The sequence below is a fragment of the Lepidothrix coronata genome, unplaced genomic scaffold (assembly GCF_001604755.1).
Source record: "Lepidothrix coronata isolate B3197 unplaced genomic scaffold, Lepidothrix_coronata-1.0 Scaffold191, whole genome shotgun sequence".
NCBI classification, from domain to species: domain Eukaryota; kingdom Metazoa; phylum Chordata; class Aves; order Passeriformes; family Pipridae; genus Lepidothrix; species Lepidothrix coronata.
The window spans coordinates 1,428,910-1,444,581 of NW_016690371.1; the positions used below are offsets into that span (position 1 = coordinate 1,428,910).

The 15,672-nt window shown below is 40.4% G+C and overlaps 1 protein-coding gene across 2 annotated transcripts in view; it reads left to right on the forward strand.

The window, feature by feature from the left end:
• SMS (spermine synthase) overlaps positions 1 to 15,672 on the forward strand; it is a 48,226-nt gene that overhangs the window by 11,675 nt on the left and 20,879 nt on the right. For both annotated transcript variants that reach the window (XM_017831477.1, XM_017831479.1), the window contains exons 2-4: positions 3,875 to 3,995; positions 14,050 to 14,143; positions 14,908 to 14,972. In XM_017831477.1, coding sequence (XP_017686966.1) covers positions 3,875 to 3,995; positions 14,050 to 14,143; positions 14,908 to 14,972 — 280 coding nt within the window. The remainder of the gene's footprint in view (positions 1 to 3,874; positions 3,996 to 14,049; positions 14,144 to 14,907; positions 14,973 to 15,672) is intronic.

Genomic DNA, 15,672 nt, shown 5'->3' on the forward strand with positions numbered 1-15,672 from the left:
CCCCCCCCCCCCCCCCCCCCCCCCCCGTCTCTGTGTATTTCCTTTTCCTGTGATATTTTTTGGGAATTGGAGTTGCCTGTGTGCAAGAACATCAGACTTGCATAACGCAGCAATTTATTATACTGAAACAATATAGCAGCCATTCAGGTTGCTATTTGCTATTATCATATTCTGCATTTTGTCTCCTAATGTGTGCTAACTCCTTAACGTATTAAAAATGGAGCATTTAATTTGATTTTCGTTTTCTTCACCTTTCTCTATTGAAAATGTAGCTACCAAGGGAAAAATGCATCAAATGCAGAAGCCTATATAAGTGCTTTGATGTGTCCTATTATTTTGGTTATGTTACATTCTCACTTGTTAAAGGAAATCATGTAAAATCAGGGTAAGAAAAATTTAGAGTTGGAAATAGCGTGAATATTTTCAAATGAGAGCTAATCTGCTCCCACTGCTTACTAAGATTTTTGTCAATATCTGGTATGAGGACGTCTCCAATCAGAATAGTCTGGCTCAATAGCAGATTACTTGAGCTCCTTGTTGGAGTATCTGGGTGAAACTAGCTGGTGTTTTGCATGAGGCCGGCCTGGATGCTTACAGTAACTCTGAACTTTGAAAGCTCTCATGTTCACAGATTACTCTCAGGTAATGGCTGCTTTGCTGCTCTGATGTCACAGGAGTGTTTGCAACTGCTGCGAATCATCTCTTACATGTGCTGGGATTCAAAAACTTTCTGGCTAAACTGGGTGTTAATACTCCTGAAAAATATGTATATCTCAAATCTTATACAGTGTTTTTTGTTTCTGTTCTCTACAGTTGAAACTCCAGGCATTTGCCATTTCTTCTACCAAATAATTACCAAATACTTAAAACAGTATTTCATTCTTGGTAACTGGAGTTTGTTTCCTTTGTTCTCGAATAGAAGAAAAAGTAATAACTACTTGAATAAACATTTTGATGTAGATTCAAAGGTGTTCCTATTGTTCTAGTCATCATTGTCCTTTTTGCTTATGAATGCTTGATCAAGCATATCTGAGCTGGGAGTGAGGAGGTGGTAAGTGGATTTGGGTGAGAGATCCTGAGATTGCTGAAACTTCCTGATGCCTTCGAGCAACCACTTGTGCCTCGGACATTTTATAAAGGAGTTTCCAACTTGGGAGAATTAATTATCCCTCCAAGGCAAATCATGTGTGGTATAACTAAAAAGAGACCTGATGAAAGAGCATGTTGTTTTAATTTCCTAAAGTTAATAGCATAATAGGAAGGCCTTAATCAAGCTTGTGCCTGGGTGCTTAGCAAAGAAATCTGCTGCTGAGTGATGAGCAGGTTGTGAGGGATTGGTGTGTTCATGAATCAGAAAAATATCAGTGATGTTTGTCCTGCAGCATCTGCCAGGATACACCTCACAGGAATACTTGAAGCTGTTGAAAACAGGCTAAATGTGGCATGAGCACTTCAGTTCTTCCACTCTGTTCTCCATCTTACTATGTCTTGCAGGAGCTAGGGAAGTGAGATGTTCTGGGGCTCGGTTGCATACTAGTTCAACTTGGATTTCATACTATTTTACTGCCCTGGAAGGGTATTGTATGCATTATTAAACTGAGTTCTTGTTTAACATTGTTATGGTGGTGACTTAAGAAGTAAGGAAGGGACAGAAATGAGTATATGTCTTGGAAAAGGTGAGGGAGAAGACAAAGGAGTGGGGCAAGGAAACAAATGCGAGGCAGAAAGAGTGAACCACGTCTGAAGCGACAAATTCTTTGTGAGTGTATTGGCTTGGAGCAACTGCTCCTATCCTCTCCAGAATGAGTGCTGATGCCTGCCAGAAACTGCAGGTTTAAAGTGTGCATTGCAAAGTTCCTGTCCCAGTGCAAAGTTGCAGAGATTAGAATCAGTTTAAGAACTGTGACTTTTAATTATGGTCCCACTTCATCTATGCTTTTGATGTCTGAAAACAATGTTGACTTGATTGTTGGCCCACTGTAACCACAGCTATTGGGCAGACAAGCTATGTCTTCTAAGCCTTAATTATTGCCTGTGCCATGGTAGTACCTGATGCTGGATTGGAAGCCTGAAAACTTACTGGTACAAATGATGCAGAATTTTACAAGAAGGTAGGGGGGAGTAAAAATCTTCATAGTGGTAGTGGACTCTGTGTGTGGTGTTTTATCAGTGGTGAGACTGAGAAGGGGCCAGCAGTTAAATCATTTACTGCTGTCTGACAGAATTTAGTTCTATTGGTTCTGTTTTCCCTTAATTTGCCACATGGGGAATTAATGAGTGAGGAACAAAAGGTGAAAAGTAAGTATGTATCTTAAAACATGCATCAAGATCAGATAGTTTGGGCAATGAGAAGCAAAGCCTTTCCATTTTTATTAAATATCCTTGACTGTTGAGGAATTGGTTTAGTCTTGACTTTGTTTGAGGAAGATTAAAGTAAACACTTTATCTGTTACTTCAGTCTGTCTGGTTAAAACGTCCAGGGGTAATTGAGTCCAGGGTTTACAGATGGGCAAACATAAGTTTCAAGTAATCAGATTTTTAGGTTAGTCTACTGTGGAGTTTCACAGAGATGATAGATGAGCTAAATTTGGATTTATTTGGTATGGGCTTTTTTGTTTCTTTGTAGCTGGTACAACTCAATAGCATCCTGGAAACTTGCTGATTATGTCTGCAGGCTACACTTACTAGTTTCCAATGTATTCCCTGCATTTTGGAAGCAGGGATTAAAACAAAATAATTACCTTGGGAATAACTCTTTAGTAAAGTTGTGATGGGGAAGAATGTCTGTGCTGAAACGTTGAGCTATAAGCTGTGCCTCCATAATGTGGCTGTGCCAGGTGGTTTCTCTGATAGAGTGACTCTAAATCCTGGTTGCATTACTGACATATTACATGACCATAGTGGTTTAGATCTGTGTTTGTGAAGCAAAAATTATGATACTTGCCTCACTAGGACAGCCTGTAGATAATTACTTTGTTAGGTCTCTTCACTGACATGACAGTCCTTACAGTTTTGTTCCTCTTCTGGTAAGTGCAGCCTTACCAGCATCCTCCATGACCTCTCACCTTGTTGATTCTGAAGTAAATAGGCAAAACTTGCAATTTGTTTTTGAGAAACTTGTTTGCAGAATCTAAAGTAGTTATAATGAACAACGTTGTGGGTAAAAAAACCCCACAAAACTGTGTACAGCAAACTTGAGGCTTCTGAAATCATTATATTCTGACTGAAGAAATGTCTTTATAGACAGATCATGAGCTTACTTTTGAGGATAATTGCCAGAGTAACCTCAGTTATTTCCAAGTGAGTTTTTTTTTGCTTTTCTGAGAGATCTCTTCCGTAGCATCAGGAAGATTTCAACTGGAGACCTTCTCTGACCTGGATGTTAAAAATGGATGTTTCTGTAGGGATAGAGGGAATAGATTGGTTTGCCCTCTCTAGTTTTCAATGCCTTTGTAGTTTCCCTGTCCTATAGCTCTGCATTTTTTCAGACTTTCATGTCAGTGCTGTAGTTTCTTTTTGGGATTATTCTTTGTGTTTTAAATGATTTTAAAAGTAATTATATGAGTAAGGACTTGTCTGAATTGTGATACAGAAGGTGACCAACAGTAGTCATAAAAAAAGTACTAGTACTACATCCATAGTAGATAACCACTTCTGCTTAGGTGTGAAAACTGATTTTAAAAGAAAACTGTTTGGATCCCCGTGCAATGAGAAACATTTCATTGGGGGATGGAGAGAGAAGATACATGAAGGATGTTGTTCCAATGCTGCTCAGATATTAATCCAGGCTGCCAGAAAAAACTGCTCAGCCTTTAAAGGAAGTGACTTAAGTGGAAAATCCTTACTGATTATTATTTCTCTCTTAATCTTGCAGCTGATTGCAATGCCGTTCTTAAAGCTCTACAGCCCATTTTTCAAGAGCAGGGAATGACAGAAACAGTTCATAACTGGGAAGACCATGGTTATTTAGCAACCTACATCAAAAAAAATGGCAGGTGAGTGGATTTTATCGCTGTAGATTATATCCCCTCTGTCCTCCCTTACAATATTTATTTCTCCTCATGTTGGGTTTCCTGTGGTGTTGACAGGGCAAGCTGTTGCATGTGAAGTAGCTAAAATAAAGCAAACTGTTTATAATCTGGAGTATGTCATCTTGCAGTTTGGATATCAGAACAGTTGAACTGACCAGTCTGCTCTGCACCACAGTGTGGTGCCTTGGTCTCAGGACCAGTCCTTCCAGATGCAGGACAGCTCAAGTCAGTTAAATGTATTTGTAATTCTTCTTGCCTCAAAATGTCTAAGTATGTTCTAGTCTAACCTTAGCATGTGAATAATGAAACCTTTCTGTCCCTGTTTTGTTGTGTGTTCAAATGCTATATTCTATACTTCAAATTATCAAGCAGCTACTGAAGTAACAACGTGATAAGGGTGATTGGTGTCATTAGTGACACTCACATTAAGCTCAGTCTGCTGGGGCAAACAGGTGAGAAAAACCCCATTCACTTTATTTCCTGATACTGCTTTACAGTGTGAGGGTTAGTTGATTATGGTTCCATTAATCTGTGAACTACCATAATTTTATTGCACTTCATTTGTTTATAGTTGTTCAATTACTTCTTCTCGTCCATTGTGGCAGTTGCTGCTTTTGGGTTTTTTTTCTTTTGGTAATTGGATTTGGTATTTGTGATTTTTTTTTTTTTTTTATCTCTACTTACTTTGTTCTCCAGTTAAGCTAAATAAGCTTTAATTTTTTGGCTATCTTCTGCTGGGTGTTTGATTAAGTAGCTCATTTGGCCACATTTGTAACATACGAGAACTGCTAAGGATTTTTAAGTTCTCTTTGTAATAAGAGAGAACAGGTATCTCTAGAAGGAAAATCATATCCTAGGTGTGTGTTTTGCCTGCTAGAATTTGTCTCTGTATTTACTGTGTTTGAACATATTTGTATGTACATCTTCATATCTATCTATTTCATATGTATAAAATAGTTTAGAGAACTACACTGGCAAGCTCGGGACCTAAATTAAGATAACAAGTAAGCTGATGTGAGTCTAGTCTTATGTTTATCATTCCCAATTGTGCTCCATTAAGTGCTTGGTATAGTTCAGTTAGCTTTTTCAGTGTGGCACTGGCTTTTTCTGATTTAAATTATTTGTTTTCTATACTTGATGTACCTATAAAACCTTGTTACTTATATCTTGTTTTTGCACAGCCTTGCTTATTCTGTCTTTGTTATGTGTGCTTTTGTATTCTTCCTAAATAATTCCAGTTCTGGATAACTTTTTGTTTCTGAGGTCAGTGAAAAGATAGCAAAATTTACTACTCTGGTGCTATCCGTCCTCTATCCTTACTTGGTTAAGCTTGTAATTAATTCTCCTAAAAAGATAATATCCAGGATATACAACCTCTGAACAAATTAAAGATAAAATACTAAAAGTAAAAAAGCCTTAGAAGATTTAAAGGTTGACTTTCTTTAACTACATAGACTTTATTTGCTTTCCTGTGTTTCCTTGAGTTTGAAAGTGACATGAGATGTGAATTTTCAAACTGAGTTTCCCCATTGCAAGCTCATCTGATCATTCCCCTTAAGAGGACAGCCCCTTCTGAAGGAACAGTGTCCAGAGTTAAAATTATCTGTCTTTTGATGTGTTCCAGGAACTTTCTAGAGAACAGATTTTCATTGTATAACTTTTCCAGGAGGTAGTTGAACTGGCACATGGAAGCATCTCTGAGAAAAAGGTCCTTATGAAACTCTAAATTTTAAAGTATTTAACTTGATTTCTCTTACTGCACTGCCAACTGGAAATACTTATTGCTGCAAATTCCATTGTCTTTGTCAAGTGCTGGAGTATAATAGTATTGAATGTGTGAAGGGAGAGATGTCAAAGTTGATTTCTCTGTGTAGGAAGGGTAGGGAGTAATTAATGGGAGAGACAAACCAGTGCATTGGTGTACAGTGCTCTCATGGATACAGAGGAGTTGGTCAAGTTGCCAGTTTCCCTGGTAAAGCACAGACCACATATGGATAACCTTATTGCTCTGAGTATAGGCTTGGCAATGTATTGGAGAACTATAAATTAATGAAATCTGCCTTTGTTCAGTTTTTAGTTGCTTCAGAACTGTCCTCATGTGGATAGCATCCTGTTCTCCTCACTTCCCCCCAGTGCCCTACCATGCTGTTTCCTGAAAGCCATGTGTAATAGATGAGCTGCAGCAATTGCTGAGCTCTGGGACAGATTTCTAAGTGGGTTATTTCCTGTGTGTTTTGCTTTCATTAACCTTGTACTTTCCAGCATCGTGACACTTTGAATAGTCCAGCTTTTCACTATGCAGCTAAATGCAACCTTTTACACCAGAGAATGGTTCACAATATTCTTACTGTGAGAGGGTGAAGATGGGGAAAGTGGGCCTAGTGGGCTTCCTGTTGGGAAAGGGAAGGGTCTGTTTTGTTGGGGTGTGGTTCTGTATACCCCTGGCCATTGTTTACTGTTGAGCTTCTAAGAGAAGCTATCCAGGAGAGCATGCTAAACATAATGAAGAACTGCGGTTTGGGATACAGCCTCAAAACTGAAGACTGAAGAACAAGAGTGCATGGAAGAACTGAATATTAATGAGATAGCTCCTTGCAAATGAACAATTCTTTTTCTAATGCAGTATTAAATGTAAATTAATAAAGTGGTTATTGCTTCCTCTTGGTATATTCATTGCTGGCTGAGCTCCAGTGCACACTGTATTTATCTTCCTTGAAAATTGCCCTCTTTAACCAGCACCACTACAGACGGTAAGTTGTCCAGCTAAAGTACCTTCTGTGCTTTGCCAGCCCCATTGAACTGGTCTGGGGAATGCACATGCAGGAGAACTTTGAGTTTTGGGACCTCAGCAATTTTGTTCCCTGTGGTTACAGAAACGGTGTATACCTTTTTTAACAGAAACATGCTGTTTAAGGTTGCCTTAATGTAGTTTGTTTGTATTTGTTTGATGTTGTTTCAGTTAACTGAAACAAATGAAGGTGTATAAAACCTAATAGACTGGACAGTTAAAACCTGCAAAACAAACACATTTCATGAGTTATAAGAATGAACTGATGAGCACATGGAGGTTTTGATACTAGCTAAAGAGGCTTTATTTTAATAGTAGCACATTTGTCTGCTTTTTATCTTAGTGACTTCAAATGTCATACATTTTAAATGAACATAAAAATATTACCTGACACAACTAGGAAGAAATCAGCCAGCTCATGCGGATTTTTCCTCTTCCCTTCAAAACAGAAGTAGCTCATAGTAAAAACTCAAAAAACTGTGATGAGGGATAGGTATGTCATGAGCAGTTTCCTCTAAGGATGGCTAGGTGTAACTTGTGACAAGTTCCAGAGGATGAAAGATGCAGGAGTTGATGTTGAATGTGAGTAGGGGGTTTGTGAGTATGTGCACATAAACAGACTTTTAGCCAGCCAAATGTGACTGAGCCATTGCTAGACAAAGATGCACAGCTGATGTAACAAGTTGGGCACTAATCTCTGGAAAAAAATGTTTGAGGTGAGATAGTAATATATTGCTAAACAGTGTCTACACTCCAAAGTCTGCAGAGATAACCCCCCCAGCCTGCAGTGTGCCCCGTGCTGGAGTGTTGAACTGTGGGCACTGCTCTTGACAAAACTTTTTCTCTGACAAAGATAGCACGTGAACATCCCCATGGAGGGCTTCGGTCGTGAAATGAATTGGAGCTGATTTGGGGATTAAGACATGCTTTCCTGTTGTCACTACCGAAGCAACAGATCCCTGTTCTCCTTTGTCCAAAGCTAAGCAAGCAAAAGTCACATGTGGCAACTCTACCTCGTCCCTTTACTTGGTGGTTTACTCTGACAAAGGACCTAATTGAGGGAGGTCCAGCTGAAAACTTTTACTAATGGGGTTGTCGACACAAGACTCTAGAGTCGGGCAGGAAATGGGTCACTTGAACCACTCAAGTTCTTGTCTGTAGTGGTGGGGATGGATACACCTCTCTGCTTTGCCATCCCCCTTGCCCAAAGCTGCTTGGGGAACAATTGTGCATACAGGAGAGGAGCTCTGTGTCTGAGTTTTGGGGCCCCAGCAGTCTCGTTTTGCTGAATCTGTTTCCAGACCACTTTCAGAATGTTTTCAGGGTCCCATTAAGCAACATGCTTTTACTGAAGTGCCACTTACCTCCCTTGGATAGGACAGTTAAAAGTTTGTTTTAAAAAAATGTGAAGTTTTTATTTGATTTAATGTATATAGTACTTTGTATAGAGTCATAGTGCCCAGTATATTTTAAAAGATTAACAGGAGTTGTTAAAGTTAGGGCAAGGAGAAAAATCATTAAAATATAGTATTAAAAAGATACCAGTTTCCAAGTACTAGCTTTAATATCATCACTGCTTTGTGAGCAAGTGTTTTTCTGTTACACTGTTGTGGTGGGGGGAAACAGTTTTCCCCCCTGAAGTTATAAAATGGTAAAACCCCAGGGGGTGGTGACCCTTGAAGTTTTGAGGTTTTACCCAATGAGCGCTTTTGCAAAATATAAACATATCACAAGCAGAACGGAAGAGAAGGTTGTAGTTGTAGTTGTTGTAGAAGAAGTAGCCATGTTGTAAGGCCACGAGGAGTGAGGGCAGGAGCCCCCTGGGGGGCTCTGGCCCCCCAGCCCCAGCTGGGGGGGTGGCAGGGACTTGGAACAGCGTTAGGCTGGGCTGAGTACCTGTGGCTGAAAACTAAAGAAGTTTTCTCCACCATGAGTGAGCAGAGAGCAACAGCAGCGTCCAGAGATTGTGGCTGAGAGCCAAGAGATAACTGAAGAAGCAGCAACAAACATGTAGCCAAGGAAGACAAAGAGTTGTCTGAGAGAGCCGAGAGAGAGCCAGCAGCAGAGAGAGCACAACTAAGTTCTACAGAGATGGAGTTGGGGTAAGAAACTGAACCAAAAACCCCAAACTCCTTTTGTGACCTTTCCTAAGTGGAAAGAATGGACTCCTACTGAATGGAAGTCCTAAAACTGCAGCAGCACTGCAGAAAAGAGCTGAAAAACTCAGGCGTCCTGGAAAGCTGGACCGGGACGATTAAAGGAATGCAGAGGGGGTGACCTTGGCCCCCCCTTGCTGCTGCTGCCAAGCTGTCAGCCTGAGACAGAGCACAGGAGCTCTGATAGAACTCTTGAGGCAAAGGCTTTCAACTGAAAACTGCCTGAGATGTTCTAACTCAGGGGTGAATCCCCTGAGGAAGGGACCTTCATGGGGGTCTTACACCCCATGATATGACCGTGGTGATGTGAGTTTTGTCCCTGCTATGCAGCCCATGGAAGAGAAGACCCTCGCTTGGAGATGACGGGCCGAGGGGCTTGGATACCCCTCGTGTGTACTGGCAGAGATCCAGCTACAGCTGCTGAATGAGAAGAAGAGAACCCGCTGCCTTAGAAACATTGCTGCTCTGAAAGTGGAAAGGATCTTCCTTCTTCCCTCCTGGATTTTTATTTGGAGGGGAGAAGAGATTTGATCCATTGTAAATACTTATGTCATGGTAGAGATAGCTAAGATTGTATATAATGTATTGTAGTATTTATTTGTACAGTCATTGTAATATATATTCCCTTTCCCTCCATTTTGAGTCTCACGTGGTGTCTGGAAAACCCATCTCACATTGGGTTGAGATGTGGGAGGGGGACTTGGACTAGGGAATTAGATTTTGGAGCTCTCAAACCATGACAACAGGGTTTTTCTTTCCTCTGTGCATCTGTGCCCCCTCTTTTGTCACATTCCACCTGGAAGATCTTCAAAAACCCACAAAACCTGAACCTTGAGTCATTGTTTCTGCAGTAGAAGACTGTCTTTTAGAAAAGCTTTGATCTCCTCTATGCACATACCCATATTTAATTTCTGTTCAGTGTCTAAATTCTTGTTTAGAGAAGTGTAATCCTACTGGTGTTTGACTTCACTGTTCACAACAGTGCAAGATATACCCAGTTGAATTTGGTTTGTATGTCAGATGATGACGAATATGTTAACACTGTGAAGGGAGGAGTGAGTGTGTTTACTTTTTTCTTTTCTGTGTTAGTCTTTTGCTAACCACTCTGTATGCTAGTCAGCATATTTTAAAGGAGCAGGATGAACATTCCTTAGTTCTTTGTTTCAGACTAAAATGTTGTAGTTTATTCATGTGGTTACCCAGAGTGTAAAAATGAGCTGAAGAATGGAAAGTAGTTGGTAGGAATCAGCAACAGTTTAGAACTGTTGTAGCTTTCATTTGTTTAATTTTCTTATTTTATAAAAAGAGAATGGAATAATGGTGTAGTGAAAAAAAAATGATTGCTTTGTTCCTTGAGGTCGGTAAGTGCTTTGTAATTTAGGTGAACACTTTAAAAAAAATGCTTTAAAGAAACAGTGTTGCGACTTTTAAAAAATTTTTATTATTTCCTGGTATAAGCAGATTTTCATTTTCTTTCTCATTGAGTAGTTTGACAGTTGATGATGCTTTTACTAGCAAGCTATTTTTCAAATACTTGAATTATTTAGTGTGTTTTATAGAAAACTCAAAGTTAGTGCCAGCAGATAAAACTTTGATGGGTAAAGAGGAATTTGTAGGCACCTGTCTGTCTGTCCAGTTCTCTTCTTTGGGTAGAGTGCTCTTGGGAAGTCCTTTCTCAAATACATGGGATTGCAGTTTTTCTTACTCCTCAGTACAAGTAACTAACGTAGGACACACATTTTGGCTTAGAATATATTGGTCTTCCTACTTCTAGTTCTTTTTAATGAAGAGGACGCTCATCCAAAGCCTTTCTCTGTTTCAAGCAGCTACTTTTTCATTTGTGCAGTTGGGAATTATTTGTTAACATCCAGTGTTCCCTGTTCAGGTGCTAAGACGGAGCACTCCAGACTCAGCACTCAACAGAAATTGTTGCTGTTGTTGACACTCGTTTGCATACAAGCACAAAAACCTTGAGCACTGCCTTAGAAGTGGCTCCTGTGCAGGAGCAGCAAGTGGAACCTTGTTACAGTAGGGGCTGCTTTTCAGAGGCAATTTCCTTGCCTAATGGAAAGGACGAAGATAACTCTTCACTGAGCTTTTTTCCTCACTACTTTTATGAAAGTACATGCAAGCACGCACCAAAAGTGTGGCAGTGTTTTATTTTAAAACAGGAATTATATTTTTCAAAAAGACAAGAGGAAGGAGGGGAGACTTTTGAGGAAAACTTCATTTTTCATATTTTTTTCCCCTCCTTTGGATTCTAAAGTGGTCTTTGCTGTATTTTTATAGGTAGAAAATGGAAACAGTATTATCATTGTTCTTAAGAACCCTCTTCCACATATTAAAAGAGCTGCTGCTGCTGCAAACCTGCATTGACATGCATTCTGCCAAAAAGACAAATGTAATGTAACAAAAGCCAGCATAGCCTTTGCTCTCTGCTAATTGAAGCTAGTAAGTCTTTTGTGGGTTCAGCTTTGGCCTGCTGCTGCTGCCTTGATACTACTAGACTGGTCACTTCTGAGTATACTTGTACTGTTTGCTGCCTGTTTAAATCTTTACAGGCATTTTAGCTTACTTTTCAGCTAAGTGACTTACAACGAAGGTATAACCAATCTGAATCTGTATTGCCTTTTGAGAATTTTGAATTTCATTCAGGTTTTTTTTACTACAAATTAAGTGTCTGAGAATACCAACTAGACACTTGGAACTTGAATCTTTGTCCCACTACGCTGCTCCAGCCTGGTGCCAGCCTTTTCATCTCTTATCCCCCTGCCCCAGATGTTGAGACCCTGCTATTCTGGTAGAAGGAACAATTCGATGAAATGAGTGATGGTTCTGCAGTGTTACTGTCTCTGTGTTCTAATGCTGTCATCTCCCTTAATATATCTGAAGTTCTGTGGCTGTGCTTTTTTAGAGCAACTCTCCCCTCTGCCTCTCCTTGCCTCTCACCCCAAAGCAGAGGCAGTAACGTCCCTTACTGAGGAGCTCATGCCATCACAGGGGCAGCGAAGACCGTGTCAGCTGTCAAATCTTATGACAAGTATGGAATTCTTGTAGGAAAGGAATTTAAAAGAGAAGTTGAGTCATGGGGCAATCAATCTGTTGCTCGTTTGTGCCAACAGCAACTTCTGGAATATGGGAATAAACTGATAAAAAGCTTTTGAACAGTGGAAATATTTCTGACACTGTGCCAGTTTTCAGGGAATTTAATAACAGTGCTGTCTCATGAACTGCATATACTCATTTGTGCCTGTAGTGCCACAGCTTGAGAGCCTGGAGCATGTCTAGGGACTTGACAAGAAATGTCCATTTTTGCTGTGAACGGTTGTGTCCAAAGTGTGCTGGACTGACCAGTACTTCCATCTAGTGGGCTCTACTCTTTTGTCTTTTTCTCCTTTAGAAAAAAAACCAGAAGATACTATCTCCTGCAGTCTTGCAATAAAGCTGTTTGTTCTTACACTTATGCCTGTGGGGTTTTTTTGTTGTGTGTTACACATCCCCAAATAAACCTGTTGACATGAAAATGATGTAAACAGACTCCTGGTAGGCTTTTGTGTTCCCTAACCAAAATCTCTTGTCAGAAGAGCACCCTGTGGGCAAGCTCTGGGGTTGGGGGAGGATCACTCGATGATGACATTCTGTGGACACTGGGGTGAGGGAAGCACAGTGGGCAAGTACATGTTGTACAGAAACATCTTTCCTCCTGAAGGCAAGACCTGTGTGTACAGTCCCGAGGAAAGCCTCAGCCTCCCTAGACTCACCTTCTGAAGAGGATGACAGTAGCTTCTCTGCCAACTGCACACACATCACAGCTACAGCTTGCTGCTGTTTTCATTCTTAAATTGCTTAATATGGTCATTTTACAGTTACCAAAAATTATGATCTTCAGATAACACAGAATATTCAGGGTTTTATCTCTGATTGCAGCTAAGAGCCAAGGTTTCCAGCACCATGGGAGAGAGTGTTCATAGTGAGGCTGACAGTTTACAAAAGAAGTTCTGGAAGGGCCAACAAAAAGTGGGAGTGATGGGAAGCTGGGAAGTCATCTAAACTCTTTATCATAGCAAGAGTTGGTTTGTGTTTTACCTTTGAGGCTGAGTGGGGTGATAAGAGCAGACAAGGAAAAAAAGGAGCATTCAGCCTTATCTGAAGTTTTTCTGTGTTGTACTAATGAACAACTATCCCTGGATACCCTTCTTTCTTTGCTCAGCTGTTTCTGTTCTCATCCCTTCCTCTGCTCTTTTTTTTCAGTGTATGTTTCCCCCTCCCTTCTTTTATGTAATCCTCTTGTAGCCTTGCTGTTTCTTTTGTCTTCTCCCTAGTATGGAAAGGATATTGCCTCTGCTACACTGTTTTTGTTTTCTTGTGTCCTTCCCCATTGTCCTTAGCTCTTGTTTAGTTGCAAGTTCTCCAAGGTCCACTATTTGTTTACTGAGCATGGTGAAGTCTTGGTCTTTGGTCTTTAAAAGCTTCTGTAGTTTTGTCTATCTTGCATCTGTATTCATCGGTGAGAGTATGCTGCTGCAATTTCTTTGCCAGTCAAAGCCATGGTTTGCTCCAGCATGCCTATTGTTTTTCAGTCTCTCTAAATAGTTGCCGTAAAGTTAAAAAAAAACAAAACACCCCAAACCAACACCCCCCACGCCCCCGGAAGTGAGAAGGAAATATATAGGGGAAAGAAAGTCTCCAGTTGTTTTCTTAAGGCTTGATTTCAATTAAAAAGCCCAAACCAACGCAACACAGCTGTTCCACCAGGCCTTTACTTAAACAGCTGAAACTATTAGGCAGTGTATCTTCCTGTTGTACTATGGTGGTTGTGGCTTAGACACCCTGTTTCACTGCCTTGCTGCCTACTGATTTTATTAGTTGTGTAGTAATAGGCAAGTTCTTGAAACTTTTTTGCTACTTAGTGACTTGCAGACGAAGACTGGAGCTAGCACTGCCAGCAGTTACAAATGCTGGAAAAAAACCCATTCATTTTTAATTTAATATAATTTTGTTTCAGATTTTCTTCCTTCTCTCTGATTTTTGATAACAAATTTGTCATCACTGTCTCTCACTCTTTCTGTTGCAGTTTTGCCAATTTGAGAATTCACCCTCATGGATTAGTGTTGGTGGATCTGCAGAGCTACAACGATCACATTAAAGGAAGAGAGGAAGTTGATCAGGTATGAGTACTGCTTGTCTTACTAGACTTACCTAGCTGCATGGGGAGACCCTTCTTCAAGTATATCAAAATATATCTTGATAAAAGGTTTTGAAATATTAAAGTCAGTTCAAACCTGAATGCTTACAGCTGAGGAACAGTAGCACCTGTTGAAGTTGCATAAACATGTCAGTGCACACACACACACACACACACACACACACACTCTTTTTTGCATGTACTGGGCCTTGTGTTCTTTGATGTAAAAGTTCTAAAGATGTAACAGCTTTGGTTAGGGCTTGGTTCTCTTTAGGTACCCAGGGCAGTGAGGGAGAAGTGATGCTCAACCTGCAACCTGATGTATTGGTGTATGACGTTTTTTCCTTCTCTATTCTGAGAGATGTGGAGCCTCTATATTCAGTCTTTTTCCCCGTGGAGAAAAAGAACTTCATCTTCCCTTATAAGAAGGTTCCAGACATTGGATATTGCAAGGGAATAGGCCTCTGCTTTAGCAGGAATGGAACCTCAAACTTCTCATGTCCCCCTTCTGGCTCTGTTGTCCTAGGGAAAGCTAAATGCAGTGATGACAGCTGCTATAATATGCACATTCTTGCTAGTAACCAGGCTAAGGGGCCGGCGAGTTACTCATAGGCTTCTAGTGTTACATTTCAAAGCCTTTCAGTGCAGGTGCTACTTTTTATTGCCTTCCAGGTAACCTAATTTAACAGATATTTTGCATTAAGTGATCACCTACAAATTCTACCTCTTATTTGCTGTTTTTTCCAGCTTCTAAACAAAGTAGAAGAAAGAATGAAAGAACTGTTTCATGGTAATATAAAAAGGGTGAAACGGTAAGTTTGTACCTCTGCTTCTGTGTGTGGCTTGTCTGCATAGTTACTAAAGATAATAAGCATATTATGCTTTGCTGTACTGCAGTGAATAGTCTGGAGGATGACTTTATGCATAGTTTTTTTCTTCCCAATATTTTCAAATTGTTTTATTGCAGAATTGAAGGTATTGTGGGGTTTGTCATTTTGTTAAGCCTTCATCTTTGGTATTGTTACTTACAGGACAGGGATTTTTTTTTTATTTTATTTTTTTTTTATTTTTATTTTTTTTAGTTTGATGCAGTGGTTGCATGAAATAATGTGAGAAAAGGCAACCAGGATGCAAGAGCAGACTGCTCTGGAAGGGCTGGGAGCCGAGGGTGTCAGGGGAATAGGCCAAGGCATAAACTGTACCCTACAGGCCACATCCCACAGCTCATGGAGAAGGTGAGCAGGATTGGTGATGGTGGCCAGGATCAGACCCAGCTCTGTGTCTGTCAGACTGGGATGTAGTACTGAGGCAGTTCTGACGGCAAACTGGGTGTCAAGGATTGGTGAAAGACCTGTGCAAGTGGGGACATGGACCACGGGCAAGGGTTAGAGCTAAAATGAAGTTCAAGCCTACCCTGGAGGACACTCTACCCTGACAAGATTTCCTACAGCTCTTTCTCTCACAACTCTGCATCTACTATGCCTCATGGTGCTCATTGTGGGCTTGTGTGGC